At 37.3% G+C, this 26,621-nt stretch overlaps 1 protein-coding gene across 1 annotated transcript; it reads right to left on the reverse strand.

Annotated features, from left to right (window-relative positions):
• Positions 1–784: 784 nt before the first annotated feature.
• Positions 785–26,621, reverse strand: mybpc3 (myosin binding protein C3). The gene is made up of 29 exons (XM_079470651.1): positions 26,556–26,621; positions 22,971–23,114; positions 22,749–22,835; positions 22,521–22,669; positions 22,326–22,443; positions 22,013–22,061; positions 20,191–20,250; positions 19,390–19,413; positions 19,000–19,163; positions 18,530–18,662; positions 17,761–17,885; positions 17,556–17,661; positions 16,091–16,257; positions 14,797–14,962; positions 14,372–14,478; positions 14,253–14,282; positions 13,995–14,134; positions 12,313–12,472; positions 11,743–11,847; positions 10,490–10,678; positions 7,854–7,988; positions 7,155–7,322; positions 6,716–6,804; positions 5,496–5,691; positions 5,265–5,404; positions 3,318–3,477; positions 3,025–3,161; positions 2,688–2,874; positions 785–1,106 (listed from the first exon to the last, which is right to left on the reverse strand). The coding sequence occupies exons 1-29, from the start codon at positions 26,578–26,580 to the stop codon at positions 1,075–1,077; spliced, it is 3,492 nt and encodes a 1,163-aa protein (XP_079326777.1). The 5' UTR covers positions 26,581–26,621; the 3' UTR covers positions 785–1,074.

Raw genomic sequence — 26,621 nt, forward strand, 5'->3', positions numbered from 1 at the left:
CCGCCTCTGACACAGAAAGCCTTGCTCCACCTATTAATAATGTAATATAAAACAACCTCTCTTTTGACAAGGTGTTGAGAGTTTGAACTCTGTTAATGATGAAAAATAGGTCTACTGACCGTATTAATGAATAGATCTGTCATTCAAGCACATCTTCTGTTTTTCCTTGGCATGCTTTCTAGTCATGTCTGGCTAGTGTTTGTATGCTGTCTGTGCTTTCAGGAACCTTTTTCAAAATGGCAGATTAAAACCCCAAAATTAATTATTTGTTACAGTAATAAACATTACAAAAATGTGGTCCAAATGTGAACTGATGTCCGTGTGTAAAAGCACCTGTGCACACACGGACAGAGAACAGCTGTTTTGATTTTCGCTCATATGGTCCACTTTCGTTTTTTTCACCTTTGGCATGCCTTGTCATCACAGCATGCCTGGGCTTCATATCAATCATTTCATTCTCTCGAATTGCCTCTGGAGAGTGTTCTGAAAGCAAAGCCATGCAGGACAGTCATACTCATCCCCTCTGAAGAATAATATCAATGAGTTGATGCATCCAGATTGGCTTTGTGTGGGTTTTGTTACATTAATAACAGCAGCTTGTGGATTCTGGGGCACATTTTAACCCGCTTAAAGAATGCATCTGCTGGACAAGGCATCATTGGTATTGCGGGTGAGTGTATCATGCTCTATGAAGACTTGCAGGCACCTGCTTGCCTCCCTCAATGTGGACGCATTCCTTTACTTGAAATATAACTAGAAATATTACATGGCATTAAAATAATATAGCAGCAAGGCAACCATAAACTTTATTGAGCATGTTATATAACATCACAAGGTGGAAGGAAGAATTCCTACAACACAAACTTCAATTTCTATGAAATGAAAACAAGCAATAAAGACAAAATAACACACTAAAGCACAGAACCATGGTCTGTGAGTGAGACTCTTTGAGCGCACACAGATGAAACAATTTCTTTGCTATAACATTTGATTTATTATGGTCATGGGGTCCTTTCACGACAGAAAGAGGACACAGAGTCACAGTTTCGCCAACCCCTAAGACATGCCCGTCTCTCATTTCTTGGTATCTTCTTTGGTGATTTGAGCTGTGATTAAACCAAAGAATCATTATTAGATTGCATCCTTTATGTATGGGATAACCAATATAAAATTATCTTTAATGTTCAAAGTTATTTTTATATTACTGAAACATTGGAGTGATGTTTTTTAACAAATTGGCTCGTATTCCAAACCTACATTTTCAAGATGGATTTTTTGGTCAAATTAAATTTATAAGAGATTGCATTGTTTTCTTAATATCTTCTGTTGTGTACTATAGAAGAATGAGTCATGTTTTGAATGACAGGAGAGTGAATAAATGATGACAGAATTGTCATTTTTAACCATCCCTTTAAGCATATGCCATTAATGCATTTTAAATAAATCCTAATTAAGTAAATTATCTGTGTCACCAATGCAATATGTAGACACAATAGGAGAAATTGTATGGATGCTGGAATTCATTAGGGGCCTATAACTAAACAGGCAAAGATGGATGTAACACTTTGAGCTTGTGTATGATCTCCACTATCAGCACCATAGACAATGTGCTGATTAGCTGCATAATGCTGTTAGACCCACAGATATGCTAAACATATGTTTGGCACTGAATTCTATCAACACAATGTAAATAACAGATTGTCCACAATTCGCAGTGTAAAACTGTGTCAGAATTGTCCATGCCAGGTGTTGAAAAGTGACTTAAAGAGATAGTTTCTCCCAAAATGGAATTTCTTTCATCATTTAATGACTGTCATGGGATTCCAAACTTGTATGACTTTCTTTTGGAAGAATTATAGAGAGTGAGTAATTCATGACAGATTCATTTTTGGGTGAACTATCCCTTTAATAGAGCAAACACAGGCAGTGTGGATGGGCTGGTAACAGCTGGCTTGTTATCATGCTTACCTTGAACATATTTCACACAAAGTAACCGTTCTGTTAACTCGCGCTGAGGGAGTGAGGAGGGTAGGGAAGGTGATGAGAAACAGGAAGTAAGGGGGAGGAATTAAAGTGACCAATGAAATTGAAACATACTGATGTATGCCGGGCATGTCATATATGTTTTTTGGTGTCTGTTACATTGTGGTTACAAGACAACTGTTTTTATCAATGGCAGATTTATATCCCATATATAAATTTCACATGGCGGCAAATTTTTAAATAATGCATGTAATATCTTTTCACTTACATAATAAATACTAAATTAAAAAAGGGAATTTTCTTTTTCACTTACACAAATAGTTATCTATGTATTTTTTACTTGTGAGATATAGCTTACCTCAGGAATTCATGTTTTGAAAGATGTAAGAACACTGTGTAGTATTTTAAGAAAAAATTGTAGTGTTTTGCAATGTATGTTGCATTTTCTTAACATTTTCGACTTGTGGAATTCATATATGAATATATAAATGCATTACCATACAGTATATGAATAATATACTGATGGTTCTGTTAAATGTGGTCAATACAGGCTAAACATGTTAGGGGTGACTATAACAGGAAAATCTGTTTTATAACTCTGCTATAAACATATATATACAATTCTACTATACATATCATATAAAAATCTGCTAATTATGAAAATGATATAAAGGAAAACCTGGTAGGTCCCAATGGATACTTACAACGAACTTCCAGTTTGCATTCCACTATGTCCTCTCCGCTGTCATTGACTGCCTTACACATGTACACGCCTCCATCAAACGGACAGGGTTTACGGATCTCCAGAGTCAGCAAGCCTTGTTTGCTTAACATACGGTACTTGGCCTCATTTGTAAGGTCCACCCTGTTTTTGTACCATGTGATTTTAGGCTGCAGAGCACAATGGAATGTATTCAATCACAATTACATTAGTATAGGAATCCTTAATCTTAAATTTGGTTATATCAAGACATAACCGCAGGGTGGTGGGATTATGTATTTATTGATGAAAGATGTAATGTTGAGTTCACACATGCCCACCTTGGGGATGCCTCTTACGGCACAGCTGAGTGTAGCGTTATATCCCGCAATAACCGAGCGACTCACGAGAGGATGTGTGAACTTGGGAGCCTCTGAGAAATCATGTTCTTTGTAGGTGGGATGCTTGTATTCAATGCCTGGAGAGAAGAACCAAAACATAAATGCCACACATCAGAGGTATGTGACACACAGCATAAGTGGAACAGGGTATAAAACAAAAGGTTGGGGAAGGGTCAATTGTATGAAAATGAGAAATGAAAAACACTGGGGATCATCTGGGCAGAATTGGTCACCTGTTTTCTGGATGTAGGCACTGTCTTTGGACATGCAAGGCTCTGGACTCAGACCCACCATGTTTATTGCATACACACGGAAGAAATACTCATTACCCATGATCAGATCTGACACCACACAGTTAGTGCGACGGTACTGGTCATACGCTGTGTACCATTCCTTCAAAAGAAAAAAGTTAAACACTTTTAGAGATTGTAGAATAACTGTATTATTCTGATTATGAGCTCTCGCAAAATGGAGGTGACTTTAGGAATTGTCATTGTGGCCAAATCTCATCTTTTATACAAAATTTTAGGATCACTTAAAGCAACACGTTGTAGGTTTTTGTCTTAAAAATAAAGTCTCTAAAATTATGTAAGTGGTAGAACAAATCTTAACTGGACGAATTCTACATTGCCGCTACTTGAGCAGCATCAGTGGCCACAGCCGCTAGGGGTGAAGTGATCTGTTGGTTGCAATTCGCAACCTCACCATTAGATGCCACTAAATCCCCTACACTGGACCTTTAAGGGAGACCTTTCTCAAGATCTCATGAAAAATAATTGATCTGATGGCATATGCTTAAATACTTAAAAACTTCTAATTTGACATGACTCCGTTTCAGACATTTATATTAGTAATTTCCATACATACATTTGTGTGATCATAGTTTTGATTAGTTTACTATTATATTAATGTGTGGAAATAATATAGAGAAAACCCCAATACTTTTGAGTGGTAGTATACTATTAAAAACCCCTTCACTAAATAAATGTGTAGAATAATGTATATATAAAATGTTTATCAATTCTTGTTTTCTTATAGTTGTTTATCAGGCATCCCAATTAAAATGACACATACCGTATCACTCTTCCCCATGTTGTCATAGATCTAATATGTTTCCCAGCCAACAGGATGATGTCACGCTATGCCACAATTTACACTGGCTAATCTACTTTACACAGCAATGTGTCCTGACATATTTTAAACATTGTCATGTGACCGACTCTCATAATTCTATGACATAAAAATAAAATCCCAATGTAAAATCGTTTCATCAGTTGATACAAATGAGAGAAACCAGCGCAGGATGACTTGACACGATTATTACTGTATCAGTGAACACCAGTAAAAGCCGGTAAGTCACCTGCTCACAAACGCACCCCTGCAGCCTAAAGTGCTTTTATATTTAGCAGCAGGTCATCTCCGGTTTCTGATTGAGATTGTCCTGTGAAACCTGATAATCCTGTGTCTTCCTGCCTGCTGCTCTGGACGCAGTCTGGATCCAGTAACAATGCGAGGTGAAATCCAAACCGGGTGCTTTTTATTTAGCTGCTAACCTTAGTGGCTCAAGAGCACAAAGGGGTAAAGAGAGCAGCATAATGACAGCACTTAAATCAGAGCAAGGCCGTAGGCTAAGATTACAGCGTGCTTGCGCAGAAGGGGGTACAGGAGTCCTCGTTCGGCATGCAGGAAACCTCATATTTGAGCTTTGGGTACTAGATGTTCTGGATGCTGATTCCCTTGGCCACAATACAGTAGCACCGGCCGAACACATGTCACGGGAGAGGTTAAAGCTGTGCCACTGGTGAATAGTGGACATACATTGCTCAATTACAGCGATCACAAGCTTATCTGCTTTTAGAAACGAGCAGCCCCTTACGAAACAAAGAGATATGGGAATATATTTGAAAATATAAAGTGATATATTTAAATAATACATTTCCATATACTGGAAACAAGTGCTTATATTTTTCAATGTATGAAAAGCGACCATTCCTTATGTACTATTTAGTAATATATATTAGCAATCATTGGTAAGTCATTGACAAAAATGTATCAAAAACTTGTGTACTATACTGTATAGACTGTAAGGCCTTCACATAAATCTTAGCCACCGCATGCAATGTTTGAAAAGTGTTATTATATAAATTTCAGGATACCTACATTTTTTATTTTGCGCTTACCATTGTTTTCTTGTCAGCCTTTTGGATAATGTAGCCTGTGATATCACAGTTGCCATTATCCTTGGGTGGTTTCCATTCCAGGGCAACGTTGAAGCCCCACACATCCACCAACTTTAAATTCTGAGGTGGGCCCGGCAGGTCTTACAGGGAAAAATATGTGTTTTGTTGCTTTATAATCAAAAACACTAATGTGGACAGAGGACTTGAGTGTTTTGTGGGTGAGTAACTCACCCACGGTCTGTATATTCACACAGGCCCTGTCCTCCACATTTTCGATTTGCACTTGAAGCTCATATTTTCCAGAATCATTCCTCTCTGATCTCCTGATGAAGAGGATGGAATCGTTGTCGCTGTTCCTTACACTGACCTGCTTCGGGTCCAGAGGCTCACCATTCTTTGTCCAGGTCATTTTAGGTCGTGGTTTACCCTTAAACAGAAAGCGGGTGAAGAACGATTCAACACAATACTTCTTATTGTCCAAAATAAAACACTGAAATGATTTACTAACAAACTACTAATGGAAATTTGGATGGAAAGCCTAAATAGATGGATCAATTAAGCTCAGGATATATATGTTGATGCCAGAGATCAATCCATCATCTCATTGTGTGTTTGATAATATTTGCTGTGCTGTGTTCTGGACAGAGTTTCTCACAGGGATTTTACAGCTGTTGTTTACACTCGTGTCGTTGACAACCATCTGTAAGTACTCTAGCTTCCCTCATTGAATTTCAGCTATAGACCTAGAGGGTATTTATAGTCACAGAGAATGGCAAAGGATAGAGACTGAAGATCAACATATATGTTTCACAAAATAGGTTCTGTAAACAAACAAGTGGACAAGTTATAAGCGTGCGAAGCACATCGAATATCTGACGGATAGAGTTTATTAGAGGATACACTCCTCAGGAGGAGAAAAAGAAGACAGCCAATAGTTTGGCTGTTTATGGCAATAAGGATGTCATGATCCTGCCTCTGTCTCATGCTTTCCTAGCCTTGTGGCAGGGTCATGACAGTCCCCACGTATTTTGTGTGAGAGACATGCATTGCTTGTTTTGTTGTGCCATGTGTCCTGTCTCGTCATTCTCCCCACCCCCTCGTTTCCTCTTTATTGATTGTTAATGATTTCATGCCCCACATCTGTTTCTTGTTACCTCCTTTGTTGCCTTCCTATTTGATGCCGTTGTGTTTGCTGTCTTGTGCCGGATCGTTTGTCTTGTCACCCCTGGTCTGTCGTCTAACTTAACTTAATTTAAGTATATAACAGGATTTTTACTTAACTTAACAGTTTTAAACTTAACAGTTTTAAACTTAACTTAACAGTTTTAAACTTAACTTAACTTAACTTAAGACTAGGGGTGACAAGACGACGAGGAAGACAAGCGATCCAGCACAAGACAGCCAACACAAGGGCATTAAGTTGCTTAATGTAGAAAATACAATATTCTCACCTGGAAAGGGATCACTAGGTTTATAGTTTCTCCTACTTTCTTGATGATCGTCTGACGAAGGTTACGAGGGATCCAGATTTTGGGGCGTTCTGCAATTAATTAAAGTAGAAATTGTACATGGCACCCTAAAATATATGACTATATCACTTTCTTAATGCAATGACATAACAGGATATTTTTTCAAAAAGGCTTATGCATCATGTGTACCATTATAATCTCTAGGTAAACATTAACAGAAAAAGCTTTCAACACAAACTACCAACATTCTTGGACCATTGAGTGATTCAAAAAGTTGAGAAATCAAGCAAATTGAAGCGCTTTATCCTCAGCGGCGCAAACTTTTAATCAATCTGGCCATTTATGCACGGCTTCATATATCCACAAATATATTTATACATGTAATTTTAAAAATATATTGTTATTCTGGCCGGGTACTTACGCATGATTTCACGAATGGTCACTGCCTGTTGCAGTGTGGCAGGAGAGCTTGGGCCTGCCATATTATACGCCCTCACACGAAACTGCATCTTCTCTCCAGTTGGCAGGTCACGGATGGTCATGGAGGTCCTTTCTGTAAGACCCGTGAACGCAGGAATCCATTCATCAGCTTCAGAGAAGAGAGACGCAGGATTTTAAGGATTAATTCTAAACAGTACGGCAGTGAAATATCCCTTTCAATTAAGTTGATTAAAATGGGATAGAAAGAAAATACGAATCGTGACCCTATCCGTGAAAACCCAGTCATTGTTTGTGAGTTACTGTTTTCTACGTACATCTTCATACATAATATACTATAAATAACATTATACTTTTAAAATATTCAGATCAAGTTTGATCATAAATTATTGAAGGAATCTGGATTTGCCTGAGCTTGAGCTGAACTTGAAAACCCAGACTAATCATACTTTGATGTTAGGTACGTTTGCAATGTTTTTTATTACGGCATCTTGTTTTTATTGCGTTTTCTTGTGTTAGTTAGCAGTATTTTTTTAAGTTATGATTACTTAATCAAAACAACCCAACTGCATTTTGATTGATGTTAATTGGAATGCACAATAAAAAAACATGATTCTGAAAATTGTTAGTTATCTATCTGTTCCTGCAAATTAACTCTTCCTATGCAGACAAACACACTTACAGCCTTCTTTGCAGTACTCAACCCCATAGCCATCAAGATCAGTTGAGCCTATCATCTCTGGAGGTCTCCATTTGAGTGAGATAGTGGTATCACTGATGTCTTCCACACACAGGCCAACTGGCTCACTGGTGGGAGCTGATGTGGACGGAAAGATGAAAAGCATGAGATGACATTCCACACAAAATTAAAGGTGGTTTGCCTGTGTGTTTGATCTGAATATCTGTATGTGTGTAAAGACATTTACCTTCTGGAAAACATAATCTGGTGATTTCAGCTGACCTTTGATATTTATGCTTGAATTTACATGAAACCTTCCTTGTTGCCACTGACCAATATGAGAGGACACCCTTACACGGGGCCATAGAAACTAAGGACCCAACATCAATTTCATTAGGTAAATCTACACTTCCCTTTCAGAATCCCTTAAGCCTTTTATTACAGACAAGAATAACTGACATGACTTGAACCGGTCAGAGTTTAACTTTGGTTTGTGGTGATAAGGACCTCCTGAAGATACATCCTGTCTGCTTTGATTTGTAAGCAAGCATTGTTCTAGCACGTTCGTTCCATATTTATAAGGCAATGGCACACAAAGGTCAAGTTGTATTTATACTGTCTGAACTGTAAAGCAAGAACATCTATTCTTATCTAGACAGGTTAGCTAGAGTTAAATTGATTAACTACAACTTCCCTCTGGAATGCAAACAATTCTTTAGAAATAGGACAAAAAGCTATTTTATTTTAATTTCCTGAAACACACACAAGACTAAAATGTAAACCCAACATATTAAATACAGTAATGGACAAAAAGTAACACAACACATGTACAATTCTTACTGAGTCAAGGCCTAGAAAAATATGACTACATGAAAGAATCCAAAAATATTAATAGCTGATAAAACTCATATCAGTGTACACATGATTTCCTGTAAGCTATTGTTTTCTATGCATTTTTCAAAATATTTAAATAAAAGCCAAATTTCCTGATACACTGCATTTTGTATCAAACAAGGTTGCCTAGATACCCTAAAGGTTTAGCGTTTCGTTCGGTGTGTACCATACACCTCTATTTTGACGGTTTAATTAAACCTGAGAGGGCAATAAAATAACATATTGTACAAATATCCCCCCTCAGAAATCACTTTTGGCCACTATTGTAGTGTAGTTGACCAATAAACTGGTGTGACAGCAAACATTTAGAAAACAAAATGTCAATATTATATATTATATATGTATATATATTTAATATTGTCAACATTTATACAGTATTTATTTAATGAAATTTATCTGCATTGTTTGTTTTTTTCTAAAGTTTTGGCATCACACAATATGATGCGTGCAGTTATTTGTCAACTCACTATGTATATAATGCTAATAAAGCTGATGGTTTGATGGTACTTATTAAGACCTCAATGGAAAAGTTTGCATTATAATATACAGGACATCCGGTAAAACAGCAAACCATAGCACAGCACTGTGCAGGCCTACAAATGTAGCCATTGAATGGTCATGAACAAGCATCATCAAATTGGCCTCACACAGCGGGTCTTGAAATAACCTTAGTGATAGACAACAATAAATAAAACAACAACAAATGTCATCTACTAAAACCAAGACATCCTTTCAAATACAATGATGTTACACATACTACCAGAATTTAACTTGTGCATTATTAGGATCCACAAAAAAACTGTGTTAAAAAAACAGACGCCTACTGCAAACAGGCTCTGGTTCTGGCTCCGGTGGGGGGGCAGTTTCAGCTGGGGATGTTTCTGCAGGTTTCCCATCCTCTCCTGGTTGTGCTGGTTCAGTTGCTTGGGCTTCATGTGCAGGAGGAGCTCCCTCTTCCGCAGGAGGCATTTTATTGGCCGGAGGTGCAGGTGCTTCAGGAATCTCCTCTTTCACATGTTCTTCTGAAAGAGGTGCTTCTGGCTCTTTGGTATCTGCTTGGGGATCAGGTGGTTGCACCTCAGCCGGCTTCTTCTCAGCAGTTTTGGGGAGCATAGGTTTGGTCATTTTGTCACGTCAGTCTGTTGCGTTTCCAAGTAGCTGCTCCTGAATAAGGCAGTCTGCTCTGTAACACCTGATGTGGTCCTCTGCCTTGGACTCAGCAATGGGTCGAGCAACAAAGAAAGTGCAGTGTCCTGCCCCCTCCTCTTATTTGACAATGCAGTGCACAGCACAAGACTGGACGCAGTTCAAAAGTGTGTTAACATGAAATTATTTTTAGAGGTGGAGACCAAAGATAATCTTGCAACAGACAAACGCAGATAGCAACGCTTTTAACACACCCTACTGGAATGTTTTTGTGAAAGATGAGCCATTCAAAAAATGGGCAGAAGACAAAAAAGCAATTTGCATTGGTTTAGATGTGATACCAAAGAGGATCCCATTAGAGCTTGTTTTAACAATACAACCTGATCAAAATAAATGATTGGCAGAAAGTGCCTGAAAAAGTGGTGTCTGGACTCAAAGAGAATAGAAATACTTTGCAAATGCTTAAGAACTCACCACATATCATAGTACTAAAAATACCCTAAGATCATCCACATTAAACTTATGTTTAGCATTCAAAAAAGCAAATTAGAGACAAATAGAACGTAAGAAACACGAGTAGCACAAGTAATGAAACTCACCAATTGGCACAAATGGTTGGGAGGTGGGGCTAGGGCGTGACATGCCTATGGCATTCACTGCATAAATGCGCATCTCATAGGCCACGCCCTCAATCATTCTCTTGGCCTCATACGTGGTGTTTTTATAAGGATCAAAGTTCAGTCTCATCCATCTGTAACTCTTCTTCTTCTTCCTTTCCAGTACATAACCTGATAACGCATGAAAGCTCCATTTCACATTTCAATAACAAAATTGACTGATAGTATAATATGAATTAAAGGGATAGTTCACCCAAACCACATTTCTTTGTTTGGTTGAACACTGAATACTTTTTGAAGAACAGTTCTGGGACACCTTTGACCACCATTTTAATAGTAGTCAATGGCAGAAGTTGTGCTAGGCTAAATTGTTTTACTGTCCGTGCACATAAAATATTTGTCATAATTTATTACTACCTGTCACTATGGTGCAATGTGGCATTATGTGGTAATTAGCATGTTTGTGACGTCATCACTCTGCACTTGCATTTACTCTTGGAATTTGCTGTAAATACTAAATAGGCCAATAAAGCCGTTTTTGGATTATACTAATTTATATATTTAATGTTTCTGTTGTTAGACATAAAATTATAATTATAGACAAATGTTTATGTTCATATGTTCAGTCAGTAACAATGGCAGGTGCTTGTAAATGGTATTTTGTGCACTCACTCACAAGTAAGCTGCGGTTTGGTCATGAATGTGCTGTGGGCCTTTGTGTGTATGCGTGCACGCAAAGCGAAGGTCTGTGTCAGATGCATCTGCACCGCGAGTCTCCGCTGACCGCACAAGTGTTTTCCAAAACGGACCAGGAATTGTTAGTAAGCTAATGAATGGGAAACACACATCCCTTGTGATCGTGTTCAGGGCAGGGGTAGTAGCCAACGATCACACTATAATGAAGGGAAATGACAAAACGGGGTGTTATAAATTGCCCTTATTGTAATCCGTCAAAATGACGGCCGGCCTTCAGATGTCTCCATCACTGGTCAAATAAATCAGTCAATGACAGAGAATTTCCAGTTAATGGTGCCTCAGAAATCTCAATTGTTAACATTCTTCCAAATATCTTTCTTTGTGTTCAACAGAATAATGAAATGTATACAAGTTTGGAACAACTTGACTTTAAATAATTCATGACAGAATTTTCATTTTTGCGTGAACTATCCCTTTACAATAAGCGATATGTCATACTGAACATTGAAGTTTCTCTTTAACTAGAGAAATTCCCTCACCTATGACTGGCTGGCCGCCATCAAAAAGTGGGGGATCCCACTGGACAATGCACGAATCTCCACCAACGCTAAGGATTCTGGGAGCTTCAGGTGGGTGTGGCACATCTAAAATACATTATGAGCACTGTCATTTTTAGACTAGAAAATAACTTGCTGATTTGTTGTATTACAATAATCATACATTAGATGAGCCCAATTTCATGTTAATTGAATTCTGACTGTATAACTTTTACAAACATATTTAATGTGTTTTTTTCTCTATTAAACCTTCTCAATATTTTAAATTTTTAACACTTGCATGTATAGACACACAAAGTACTGTAATATATTGGCTGGCATGTGGAATTAAGTACATTTCATTACTCTATCACATACCGCAGGACTATCATGTAGGAGAGGAGTCACAGAAGTTGAAAATAGTACATTTCTAGCCAGGATAAAGAACTGAGCATTCTGAAAGCAAGTGAGCATTTTGAATATCACCACATATTAGTATCAGTGGAGATCTCCAGGCTGTCAGAGGACATGTGGCAAGTGTATCCGTCCAAATGGGGGATAAAGGAAGCTTACCAACAACTTTGACATTTATGTCAGCTGTATCCTCTCCAGCAGAGTTGCGTACAATGACAGAGTACATGCCCTCATCCTGACGCTCCGCCCCCTCAATGGTAAAGATGCAATGGCCTTTGGTACTCTCCACATGGACACGCCCATCTGTGTCTGTCAGCACCTGATCATCAAATGACAATCAGTTGTTAAAAAAGGAATTTAGCAATGGTTTCTAATTATAATTCAGGCCTTTGCATGCAACTAACTTACCAAAATCCAGACATAAAAGCATTTTAAAGGCAGAAAATTGTATCCAAATACTTCTGTTATGCCTATAATACTGTGTAGAAACCCATAAATTACAATTCTGAAAATTTCGGATTTTATACTTTACCTGATTATTCCCTTGTCTAGTTTATTTAAGCAGTGCTTAGCTTTGGTTTTCAAACCCTGTACTTAATAATATGGATTATGAAAAATGCACTCACCTGGTAGACGCAAACACAGGATGATACAGAGTAATGCTTGTGTTAAATGTTAGAAAAGTTTATTTACTTAAAATGTTTCTTTAAAAAAACAAAAACAACATCGCTAAACAGTCCAAAAACAAAACGGTTTCAGGAAGTTTCTTTTTGTATTAAAATGATCAAGTCCATTAAAAGACATTCAACATAACAGCCAAATCAAAGAAAGCATGGAAGATGCTACCAGAGCACACAATAATGTGGTTTCCACAAGCAGGTGGCGTTATTGTTTGTAAGGCCCAAACTCACTTCACCGTCTTTCAATGTCCATATGTGTGATGGTTCAGTATGCGTCTGGCCCTCCTTAGATTTTGCCTACACACAGCAAAAGCAAAAGCAGTGAAGCCATGACAAATCAAAGTCTAAGTGTGAGAGAGTAAACTGTCTACTTTCAATCTAAGAACAAACCTCCCAGTCCCAGTGACCTCCCACAGACTTTCTGCTCAAGGCTGAGAGATGTCACCTACCTGTTAATACTGGATCTCCTGTTACATTTGCAGGACAACGTGACAAATGAATAAAGAATTACAAAACACCATTCACTTTCTCCAGAGGAATTCAAAAAATAAATGTTAAAAGCTGACTTTTCATTTGGGTAATATGTGATACCAAAAAGGCTAATTCACCATCAGCTCCAGGGTTTTTAGAATAAGAGACTTTCAATTTACATTGTAAATAGAATGAAGTGTCAACATCATTGTTTGTTTTATTTTTTAAAGACATACGGCCTTCTCTCAAATTAATTTGGACTTTAAGCACATCATTTCAGCCGTACTGTAGTTGTTGACCTCATTTACACTCTTTTACACTATTTATGTACACAAAGAGATGCTCAAAAGGTTTTTGGTTCCACAACGAACCATTCAGTCAAAGGTTCTTCACAGAACCATCTCTTTCTTACTTTTTTATAATTTGTTAAAGGTTCTTCTTCTATGGCATCGCTGTGAAGAACCCTTTAAGCACCTTTATTTAAGAGTGTAGTAACTTGTGTTGCCCATTTGAGTGAATTTGTGTGCAGTATGACTGTGTGTAACATTATGTTGTAGATCAAAATTTTAAAAATATCCTCAAATATTGTCAAGCCATAGACCTTATTTTGTTCATAAATTCAGAATTCACCCTTCAGCTCTATTAGCCTGATAGACTGATTCCAGGCCAAATTGAATACATCACATGTACCTTATCAAACTTGGTCCAGACGACAGTGGGTGAAGGATCTCCAGTAATCGGTACATCAAGACGAAGTTTGTTTCCTGCCACAACCAAGATTGTGGACTCGGCAGTGCGACCCATGCAATCCAGGTGAATCTTAGGAGGATCTTTAGTTGAAATAGATAAAAGCAAACAGTGTAATTCACCTTTATTTTTATATTTTAAAGTAGTTTATAAAAGAATCCCTTTATTGACAATGTATAATGATTTTGTTCTTTGCTTTACCTTGACGAGGAACATAGTCAATCTTGACCTCTGCAAAATAATTTGAAGAACATTTTTTTCTTGCTATTCCTTCTTTTATTTGTATTATACAGATTATAATTAAGTTCTTGCAAAGGTACCCAAGAAGTTGAGCTTGGCAGAGAGGTTAAAAGCATGTCCCTCAGGAACGAAAGTGTAGTCTCCCTCATCCTCTGGCTTCACATCATCAATGGTAAGTTTATGAATCCTACAGGAGAAAACTGAGTTATAATGTCTTCTAAAAACAATATAAAATATGCTAAAAAAATTGCTAATGTAATAATGTTGCATCTAATTATAAAAATAGATGTTCATTTGCACATCCTCATTCTTTACGTTCTCAATACATATTTTCTTTTGTGTAGAAGAAACAGTCATATACATGTTTGGAATGACATGAAGGTGAATAAATGATAAAATAATTTGATTTCTGGGTAAACTTGTGGTGGGGTTTCATCACACAATCATCCATAACACAACACACTGTACTTGTCTTTTCATCATGGTGGACAGTACATACACTCACCTGCCAATGTGTGTGATGTGAGTTCTGACATCGGGCTTCACCTCCAATCCATTTTTATACCAAATGCCTTTCACATTCTCATCCGAAACCTCACACTTAAACACAGCCTGGTCTTTGGCCTTCACTGTGAGGTCAGCAATGCTTTGATAGACCTCTAGCTGCTTTTCTAAAGGTCATAGGTTAAAGAAAGCATGATGTCATCACACATGACCAAAAAAAAACGTCTGAACAGAAGACCTAAACAAAACGTACATGAAAGTGCAAAATGTTAAAAATGTGATTATGTACATTATCACAAATGAACTAAAAAAATTTGATTTATAATACCATAACATTACCCATAGTTTATAAAGACAGCAATTTATAAATCTAGCATGTAAAGATAAAGAAGTATCATCGTATCTTCCCGACTGAAGAAAGCCCCAAACCTCTCTTCAGTGCTCATAAAGAGTATATGCCAGAATCAGAATCAATTGGGGGGGGGGTACAACTTACAATATGTACACTATAGAGTTAAAATATTTCTGAGCACTTCTTATGCAGAGATTCAGACATACCTGACTTAAAATGCCAAAGAATGAAGGAGGGTTACAAAGAAGAAAGTGAGAAAGAGACAGATACAGACAATAAAAATAAATGGGAGAAAAGGAATGAATCATAAATCTTTTTAGATGCTAATAAAAGACAAGGAGAGAGTGGTGGGTGACAGACAGAAAGAGACAGTGAGACAGAGAGAAGCGGTGTAAATATATGGCTCTAACAATAGCTGGCATGTGGGCATTGTGTGAGCTGTAACCTTGTGTTGGTGGACATGTTCACTTGGCTGACAAAAGATTTAAATGACATAGCCACTTGTGGGGGGGGGGGGGGGTGTAAAGGTAAAGGGGTGAAGTTAGGAATGCTCAATGCCTTAAAAACAAACCATGGCACTCAGACTTTGTCCCAGTTCCAAACCCTTTAAGATTAGAATATTACATGATTGACATATGATGGTGTGTAAAATACATCAAAAACTGTGTTTTATATGCAAGAATACTTCTAATCCCGATAGAAATCTATAAGAGAGTGTCAATGGAAAAGTTAAATATATTTTATAATAAGGGAGGTATTTCACTTAGAAAGCAATAAGGTTAGATGGAAAGCAAATGGGGACTTTGCTATAGCTTCCAGTTCTTTTTTCACACAAAGTAAACACCCCATTGGTCTTGTTTGTTTGAAAATCAAAAGAACGGTGACAGACCTATGACAAAAGTCTGCACATTTTTTAAGCCTGATATGGAGGTCAGAAACTTACCCTGAACCAAAAGCTCTGCTAAAGATTGGCCTCCATTGGTTTTCACCCTGTAATGGCCACCGTCCTCCTTGGTCACATCATTGATGATAAGAACATGTTTACATCCATCTTTTTTGAAGCGGTACTTGAAGGACTCGTCCCTTGTGAGTTCCACACCATCTTTCTCCCTAAGGGTCAGAGGGAGAGTCTGAAATGCTGTCAGGCAAAGCCGAGCATTTAAATGAAATTCAATTCAAATTTAGAACAAACTTACATTTTATTAAACTATTACATTTGTTTTAGGATTTGCTTTAGATATGATGTTCAGATATTAGAAAATCTGACAAATCACAGTTTTAAAAAATTCTATTGAAGTGGTTGTTTCATGTCAGCTACACTACAGAAAAATAACTTGTTGAGAAGAAATTACTTTTAACATTTATTTTAAAATTTACACTTTAATATTTATTTATTTATTTGTACAGTGGCGACGTTAACTTCCGTTCTGGCTAATAATATATCTATTTATATTTTATTTTATAATATTAATGTTCATTTATATCAATATTTTATTGCAAAATCATTGTATTAAATAAACAATTCATTTAATTTGATAGTTTTCTTGTACTATTTAGCCAACTAACAGTTCTTCTACTTGTAACCCAAAATAATTCTGGCTAGACATATTTTAACTTGCCAGCTAATGTAATTTACTGGGGTTTTTTTTGCTTTTACTATCAGAAATAATCTAAAGGGACTTATTTGCGCCTGTGTACCTGTGAAGTTAAATTTTGGCCATAAAAGCGTCCATGCGGAATAATGTCTGTTTATGCTATTGCTTTGAAACCGTTTTTTAAGCCAAGTTAGAATTTGGCTATTACTTTTCATTAATTGCTAACAGCAGTGAGTGGAAGTAGAATAAATAAAATAGCTGCCATAAAGACTAACAATATCTTTATAAGCTGATATCTGTACATCATTATTGATACATCCACATTTAACTTGATTTAACTCGACATACTTACTGTCCAAAACCACAAAACCACACTGCTATGCCATTTCACTTGTAAACATAAAGTCATACAACAAAACAGTAGGCCTTTCTACTTCTACCTTCACTAATCATGCTGTTTCGAGACTCTTCCACTATTCAAGAGAAGTACTGCTCCTGACTTTCTTATTCCATTCTAGGACACGTCTGATGTGCTAAAAGGCCGCTACGACTTTTTCCAGCCACTGATCTTTTCCAGCCCTGGGTGATGTAGATGCTTGGCTGTAGCTATGGCACAAACGGTAGGAACAGCACCATCTGTCAGTCAATGTGACTCACCCAACCAAACTCTTTAAAAGCCCATATGCCATCTACTGGACACCCGAGGAATTTCAGGACCCTGACGAATGTGGACAGCTTGTTAAGAGTTACATTTTGTAAACTCTTCCTCGGTTTGGAATATTGTTTTGTTGTGCACTGTGTTGGCCGGCTTACCATTTTACATGTGCACCTTCTTCAGACACCTCACACTCAAATTCCACCCTCTCTCCTTTCATTACCATCTGATCTTCTAGGTTCCGCAAGATCAGGATAGGAGGCTCTGAAAGGCAAAGAGAAAATGATTATACATTAAAGATGTTAAAGAAATAGATTTCGTAATTCATAAAGATGGCGACATCCATCTTAGTAAGTTAGTTACCTTTAACAAAGAGCTCAGTGACACTTTTTTCATCTCCTATCACACAGGTGTAGGCAGCATCATCAGCTAGAGTGCAGTTGTTGATGGTTAGGAAGCGTTTGTTTCCCACGTTCTCAAAAATGTACCTGAGTGAAAATGATGAACTGTTTAGTGGCATTTTCAGCTTCTAGATCTAGATGGGGACAATGGGGAGTCATTGTCGGAAGGGTTCGAATGCACTCTTTCAGCCTGGCTGTGATTTATTTTGGTAAAAATAAATATTATTAGTCAAAAAATATTAGCCAGTTGCTTGAATTTGGCTATTATCAGCAAACTACCTAGTCTATTCAGAACATATTACAGTAAAAGAGTTTGTAGACATCTGAGAAAATATTTTTGCAATTGTCATATCAGCTGTGTTTAAACATCTATGTCTGCCTCCATCCGTAGGCACATCTGTCATCTAAGTGCCGCTATGTATTCTTGGAACTCTATTCCTGCATATTCATAGAGTCAACCAGTAATAGAAGTTATTTTTTACATCTAACCCCGCCGGCAAACCCAGAGGCTGCTTATCGTGTGCAGGCCACATATTTCATGTGCAGACTGCCGAGTGCCACTCACTTGCTAGAGTTGATGGTTGAGAGCAGGAAGAGGAATCCATCCATCCACAAGCACACAGTGTCATCAAGCGTCAAAGAAATTGATGGTTAATTGTAGAACAAAAATCCATACCATGCAAGAAACTGAAGAAATTGTATTTTTAGTGCTGAAGGACTTAAGTAGGTACCTTCCAGTTGGATGAATCTCTTGTCCATTTTTTAGCCATTTCACTTCTACATCTGCATTGGCCACCTCGACTTGCAGTTTGATCTTGTGTCCTTTTTCAACTTGGTATGCTGGGTCCAGCTTCTTTAGAAATGCTGTGGTTAGTACCAAGAAATATGATGGTAAATGGTTTTTACTAGAAAATATTTAGTAGAAATATAATATATATTTCTATAGATATTCTATAGTTTACTAGAAAATAAATCTGATTTCTATATTTTTTATCTCAAATGTAGTAACCCTATTTACAGTATGATATTTATTGATAATTTCATTTATTTGCCATTTCGGGATGGAAAAAATTCTGCCGAAAAGTTGTTTTTATGACATCACACTCATATTTTCATATTCACATTGCACAGAAAAAGCTTACAGTCAAAAAGGTTTGTCTATTACAATCGGTTGTAAGATCTGAACGAACAGCTACCAAACCTGCACTTTTCTTCTCCTCTTTTTTCATTTTTTTAAGTCTCTTAAGCATCCCACGCAGGTCTGTGATTCCATACTGGAAAGCAATCTTTTCATATGCAGAGGCTGGAGCTTTCTGCAGGATTTCCCACACATCTACCTCAGGGTCTGTGCTCACGTGAACAGCTCTTCAATAGCAAAACACAAGATAAATCTAAACTAATAATTTGCACTGAATACAAGGCGAAGCTAAACTTCCTGTGTTTTCACAATGCATTGATATTGTTATTTTAAGATTCAAAAACAGAGGCGATCTAGGCATTATTGTTAGAAGATCCATTATTAGTATTACATTAATGTTATCAAAAGTAGAAATGCTATTCATTAAAGCATTATGTTAATAAATGTTCTTACCGTGGGCCAGTTTTTAAGAAACTGCTGCATTTATGTAGAGACAGAACCCGCAAGCGTCACGCATGGTAAGACAAACCACAGCTCTTAGTTGTATATACAAGCACTTAAACAAAAAGTTCATTACATTTAAAAGTATGGTCTGTATGTGCATTGTGGGTTTTACACTGTTTCACATGAAAACTAATTTAGTATGGTTTGGATTGGATTGAGTAAGCCAACGTAGGATGAATGTGGTGGGTTGTGAATTGATGTACTGTAGGTGTATTTATGCGAGTAATTCATGGTATGAGTAATGATCAAGAAGTTTGCTAAAAATAATTCAAACGTGATCACATCTATCTAGAAGTGGGTGTGCAGAAGGACTAAAGTTGGCATTCAGTAACTGATTAGGTAGGAGAATAATCAAGGCAAACCTGTCAGGCACACACAGTTGTCAATGCAACACTCTCTCAACATTCTTTCATGCATAAGCGAGCCAAAGTTCAGCATGCTCACTTACTCTCTGTATATGGCAGTGGGCATGAACAGTGAAAAAAAACACAAGAAAACAGTTACACACAAACTTTTGAGCTATTGAAATACATTTACATTTATTCATTTGGCAGACATTTTTATCCAAAGCGACTACTGCAGAGTAATCAGGGGTAAGGTGCCTTGCTCAAGGGCACTTCAGTCATGACCTGCTGGCACTGAGATTAGAACCAGCAACCTTCGGATCACAAGCCCAACACTCTAACCCCCAGGCCAAAACTGACAACAACATTTTATTTACTGTATTTACTGAGAAGCACAAAGACTCACCTCTTTTTCAATAATCCACTAAAGTCCAGTTCTCCTGAGTCATTACATGCATCAGTGCTACTGTAGGAGTGAAATGAAAAGCCGAACAATGTCAGCATCATCAACATATTCATACACACTAAATAGGCTGGGTTACATTTAATTGTTTTAGTAAATATGAGCAATGTTATACTCTATACATAAAAATGTAACTGTAAACTAAACCCTCAAAATTATCTCAAACTATAAGATTGAAATATACCTATATTTTTTTATGTTTTCTGTCTTGTACATCTAAGTTTTTACATTCTTTTAAGGAACACTGATCAAAAATATTGATTATTCGTCTTTATGTGTCATGACCCACACGGCCCAAATGCTTTCTAGAATAAAAAAGACCCTCAGTGAAGACTGAGTTTCATTTCTGTGATGTAACTAAACATAGTTTTTATGGAAAATCCACTTGGATATATCCCTCCCACTTTTGGTTTTAACAAATGTTGAAATAGAGCACAATCTATACAAGGCCTTCTCAATGATCAAACGCCACTGTGCACAAGAAAGGCCCAGGTGACTGGCTTGCTAAGATGATAATGCAACAAGTGTTGATCTCCACTTGAGGATCTGAAAGTTATATGCATGTGCATTAACACTCCTGATGAAATGACCCTAGTGGACTGAACAGTCCTTCTTCTGAAATGCACAGAGTTTCAAATTATCTTATAGTTTTATCACACTGGCACATCATCATTGCGTGAAGAGACACGGCACTCAAAGTTTGCACAGCTGGTTCCACTGATTTTGACAAGGTATCGGCTGATTAAAAAGTTAAGAAGTCAAAGCTCGTTTTGGTTATTTCATTTAGACTACTAGATGAAAGGTGTTCCTGTAGCTCAACTGGTCGAGCATGCTGCTGGCATCAGGTTGCCATTTTGATTTCCAGGCAACACCTGTATAACCAATTGCACTGTAAGTCACTTTGAATAAAAGCGTCTTCCAAATGCATAAAAATGAAAGCATATTATAAACTGTTTCACATGAATCAGGTTCTGATTAAATTGGTGGCAAACACGTTGTGTCCGGGTATACCGAATATAGAATGTTAATAGTAATCCTGTAGTAATCTGCTTACTCTTAATCAGTGCCTGCACTTGAAAAGATCAGTGGACAGGGAAATCATATTCACTTTAATGACTATCTGAAACATCAGTAATGAGTGTTGGGAAATTACCCTTCTCACAAAAACAAGGGGTGAGAGGAAACAGAACGGAAATGAGAGTCAGAATTAAAGTTTGCAGAGATCCTTGGAGAGTGAGTCATAAAGCACCGGAGGTGACTAATATCAACTCTCCTTGGATGTCGGCACACAAAGGGAATAGATTGAAAAGGACAAAAAAAAAATGTGCAGGCTATGACTGACAGAGAGACAAGAAGTGTCTGGATGCACTCATTTTGATGAGAAATCAGATGGGTTTGGTTGAGTAAAGACAGTGACCGTGTGAATATATCACCAGATGTTGAAGCAAACCCCTATAGCTACCTGCCATGTTCTCCCATCTTCTTCTTACCACCCCCACTGGTGCTCCTGGGTAATCAGCAGGTTATTGGGTTATTGCAAATTAAATGCATACGTTAAAGTTCCAAAAATGGACCGAAATGCAATGTTTACATTCCAATTAATACACCTCATCAAACCCTGACACATATAAACAAATGTACATAAAAATGCACTACAGTATGTTGCTGTGAGCCACATAGTAATCATAATTCAGACAGTAATCATAATTCACAGGGTTTCCTTCATATACTTAATGAAAATCCATAAATTAAGAAAAATACTCACGTGCGTCTAAATGCACTGCGGATGTCAAAGCCTTCTGTTACACGAGCCTCTGAAGTAGACAGTTTGAGAACAATGACAAAAGCAGTTAGAAGCCAATTTAGCATTACATGGAATTAACCATGTTTCTACAGTAGCCCTAAACGGACAAACTGCTCTATTGCATACATTTTGTAATTACGTTATCTCCTTCGGCAAAAAACAAAAACGCATATTTTGTTCATGATATTGACAATTCTGTCTTATCAAGTATATTTTAAGTATATTTCTTCTGACTGTTGTGTAATACCTAATACTAGTGGACATGTGGACTTACCATGTACAATTAAGTCAAAATTACAGCTGTCGAACTTGTCTCTAGATGACACCTCACAGCGATATCCTCCAGCATAGTTTGCCTTAGCTGCAATGATATGCATCTCGAATGTGTACACCTGAAGAGAAATGAATGAAATTAGTAAATGTAGGAAATACACTGCATTGGTATATTTGTGTTTAGATCATGTAAGACCTTAATGTTGCGGTCATAGTGTTCCTTCAGCTGCAGGTGCTTCCCTGACTTGCTCACCAGATCCATCCACTTCCCTTTGAACCATTTCACTGTGGGCTTCTTCAGGAGAGATGCTCCACAAACCTTTGCGACGAAAGTAATATTCTCACCTGCATGAGAAGAAATATTCTTAAAACCCACGGTAAACTCATTACCAATTTCATTTAGCTTAGAGATCCAGTTACCCACCTACAGTGACCTCCCCACTCTGAGGCTTTTCTGTAAAGAGACCCGTGAGGTCCTGTCTGGTGTCCGGTTGGTTACTTTCAGGCAGAGCTGGAAGAACATACAGAAAAATATATAAATACACAACATCATCTCTGTAAAATAATTTTTTTAATAGAGTCATTTATCAATATACTAGTGATATGCTATGCTAAAGTTATGTTAAAGTGTGTTTTATAAACTGACCATCATGTGCACCATCAGCTGCCCCATCTGATGCATGTCTACTGGTGTCTGGTGCTGAGCTTTCAGTAGATGCTGGTGAAGCCTCATTAGGTTCATTAGCCTTTGCATCCACAGTTGGAGGGTCAGGACCCACGGCCTCCTTGACTGCAAGGGAATCCAGTTATATAATCATTACAATGCCATTCTCTGGATTCAGATGACCACTTGGGATAATTACCCATCCGGGTACACATTTAAATTTGACAATAGACACATTATGAAGGGTTAAAGGGTTCTCACCGAACTTAATGGAAATGTAAACAGGCACACCCCAAATCTTACATTTATACCATTACTGTTTTTACTGATATTTTAAATATTATTGTGAGAATAGAAGGATTCTGCCCATACACAAAGACTTAATGCTGAACGATCTCATGGACATCAGACTTTAAACTCATCTTAATAAGCGATGCACAATTATGTAAATTGTGGCCGATAACAGATAAATCTAGAGTATATACAGTATCTGAATATTAACATTATACTAAATTATAATAAATATAACATTTTCTGAGACTGACACAAAAAGCAAAAAGTGGTTTTATTTGAAAATATTCACTGCAGAAAACTAAGTAACCATTAATTATCTTTTTACCTGAAAAGAATGTTCCAAGCTACTTTAGAATAGTTAGAGAGTCTTTAACTTTTAAACTTTTCTGTTATAATGTTTATATATAGTCTTAATAGCAGCAGTCCAACAGAAGCACAGGATTATTTGTTATGGCTCTCATAATCTCTGATCTCTAATACATTGAATATACAGTAGGTCCTCGTTCATTAACAAAGCTCCAAAACAGTTGTGTTTCATTTCCATTTTTCCTAAGCAATGTGCAAGCAAAATGGTTTTGTCGGTGAAGATACTTAGAAATAAATAACTGAGACAAATGGATGACAGAACTACATGCTGCACCTCATCGGCTTTGAGAGTTAAAAAAAAGCTCCAAGAAACATAAGAGGTGGTGAAGAAGTCTGGTGAGTTTCTCAGACAGGACTGTGAAAAGTGACCACATGCTAAGACACAGTGCTTTAATAAAAGCATTCATCAGTGACTTTAAGAGAAAGTAAACACCAAAGGTTAATTAGTTATGGTGCTTCCAAACCATGTCCTGTGATTTACAGATGAAGGATGGTGGTGTGAACGTGTTGTAAAGCAAGAAGTGCAACGATAGGGCATTGTCGCAAAATTCACCCACCTTCTGACTCCTTTATCTTTAATTCAAATTTCACCTTTGAAACCCCAGCAACAACAGCATATCCTACGGCATCCTCCTGAACTGCATTGTTTATGGTGAGAGAATGCTTATTGTCTTCTGTTGAGATGGTGTATTTGTAACTGGGTAAGATGTCCTTGGTCTCTCGCTGCCATCTCACCTTCACGTTAGGCTTTTCAGTCTCTGCTTCAAATATGACTGTTGCCCCAATCTCAGCTGTCTGAGTTTTTGGTTTCTTGATGAAAGCAGAGACTGAGGGATTGAGGGGGCAGGTTGGTCAACAGGAAATTGTGCGTTAAAAAAATCATTATGCAAACAGCCCATCTTAAGCAAATAAAGAGACTCCCATGAACATTCCTCCACTTGTGTATGAGGTTTTCTTGTCCTTATCTTGATTTTCTACACTCTCTAATGTTATGACTTTTACCATGATTTTACAATGATCAAAGTTACCATGTTTTTGGCAGATAGATGTATAACCAGTATGACTTTCTTTCTTCTGTAGAACAAAAGAAGATTTTTTTAAGAAAGTTGGTAACTGAACAACGGTGGTACCCATTGACTTGCATTGGTTTGGTGTCCATGCAATAGAAGTCAATGGGTACTGCTGTTCGGAAACCAACATTCTTCAAATATCTTCTTTTGTGTTCTGCAGAAGAAAGAAAGTCATACATGTTCGAAATGACATGAGGGTGAGTAATTGACGACATAGTTTTCATTATTGGGTGAACTTACACTTTAAAAGACCTATATTTATAATGTTTATTCATTCGGTACGAGTAACTAAACTAGTCTGTTCTGACACTTACAGGAGTTGTTGGAACTTGATCTTCAAGCTATTCTTACTTTATTTCATGCCTTGCATTATTACCAACGTTTTCATTGTTTTTTCTTGCACTTTGAATCACGCATCAGTATGGAAAATTCGCCCATAAGGCAAGCCAACCAACTGGGTTTAAATATAGTGTGCACTTACTCCCTATTGATAAAGGCAGTCCATAGTGACACAGCTGCAGGTAGCTGCTAGAGGGATTAGCTGGGATCTATTTCTGTTGTCTATCAAGTGTTGGTTCCTCCCTTGCCATTTGAAGTCTGCTGGCATTCCTGTCGCCTTTGTTCCCTTGCTTCTGGCTAGATAGAAGCTATGGCAACTCACTAATGATGTCTCCATGTTAAATATGTTCTGAATTTTAATGCTAGAGGAAATATGTCAGTGAGGTAAGTGCAATGTCAGGACAAAACTAAGGACACATAGTACTTCATATATCTGTAAGAATGATTAACTTAACTGTCTAATATATGATACATGAACGCATGAAAATGTCTCTAAAAGAGACAGACAGATAATGTAGATGTCACAAAGGAGTCAGTCAATGATGGTCTGAGTGTGAGGTGGGAGAGGGGGTTATCTAATGAAGGTGACCTGGTTGACTGTGAAAAAATGTATACGTTTTTGTTGGTTCAACTTAAAAGGGTTGCCTTAAATAAAAAATAAGTTTATTCAATTTAAAATATTAGTTTTGGACGCTAATGTTTCCTTCAAAAAGGTTTTATTTCACCTTTGATCAGAAGGTCTGCGCTAGCTCTGTTTTATGGATTTCATTATTGGAAATAACTGCAAAGAGCAGTGTGGAGATACTCTGTTATGGGCTTAGATCTATTGAAAGGCATTGAAGAACTTGAGAAATAGTCTGCAGACACTATGAACTCCATTGGTTGATCCAACAGCATTGTTAGAATACTGTGGGTCTTAGCTAATATCACCAAAGTGGGCTGTCACACAGGCGGTATCACATTATCACAATCCTTTAATTCCTGCTAAGTCTGGGTAATTCTGTGCCCTTCTGAAAAAACACCAATCCCTGCAGTCGTGATCATTGTTTTAAAGTGATAGTTTTGGTGCTAATAAATAAATAAACAAATTAAAGTAAAGCTTCACTAACGGTACTTTATATTAGATGGGTATGGGTGTTAACAATATTTACAATATTGTTTACACCCATACCAAGCTAATATAAAGTATCGTTAGTGAATATTATATGTTACAGAAAATGTTACAATTTGACAATATGTTAATAAAACCGACATGAAGAGACATAATCTTTCCCAGTCTTCTCTTCTTTACATGTTCAAATTAATAGACTACAGATGACCCAGTAGCACTGCTCAATGCTCATACTGTATAATTCCACTCATCAACCCGACAGACATACCGTCAAGTTCGGAACATTAAAAATCCCATCAACAGAATACAAAATAGCTGCTAAATAAAGTTTAAGCCTCTCTAATCAAACAGCATTCATAAGAACAAACAAAATAAACACTTGCATACCAGTTTTTTTAGTTGGCTCTGGCATCCTGGTTGAGTGTCCCTAAAGGGTTCCAACAAACAGGCAAT

Source organism: Barbatula barbatula, assembly GCF_947034865.1.
Source record: "Barbatula barbatula genome assembly, chromosome: 1".
NCBI classification, from domain to species: domain Eukaryota; kingdom Metazoa; phylum Chordata; class Actinopteri; order Cypriniformes; family Nemacheilidae; genus Barbatula; species Barbatula barbatula.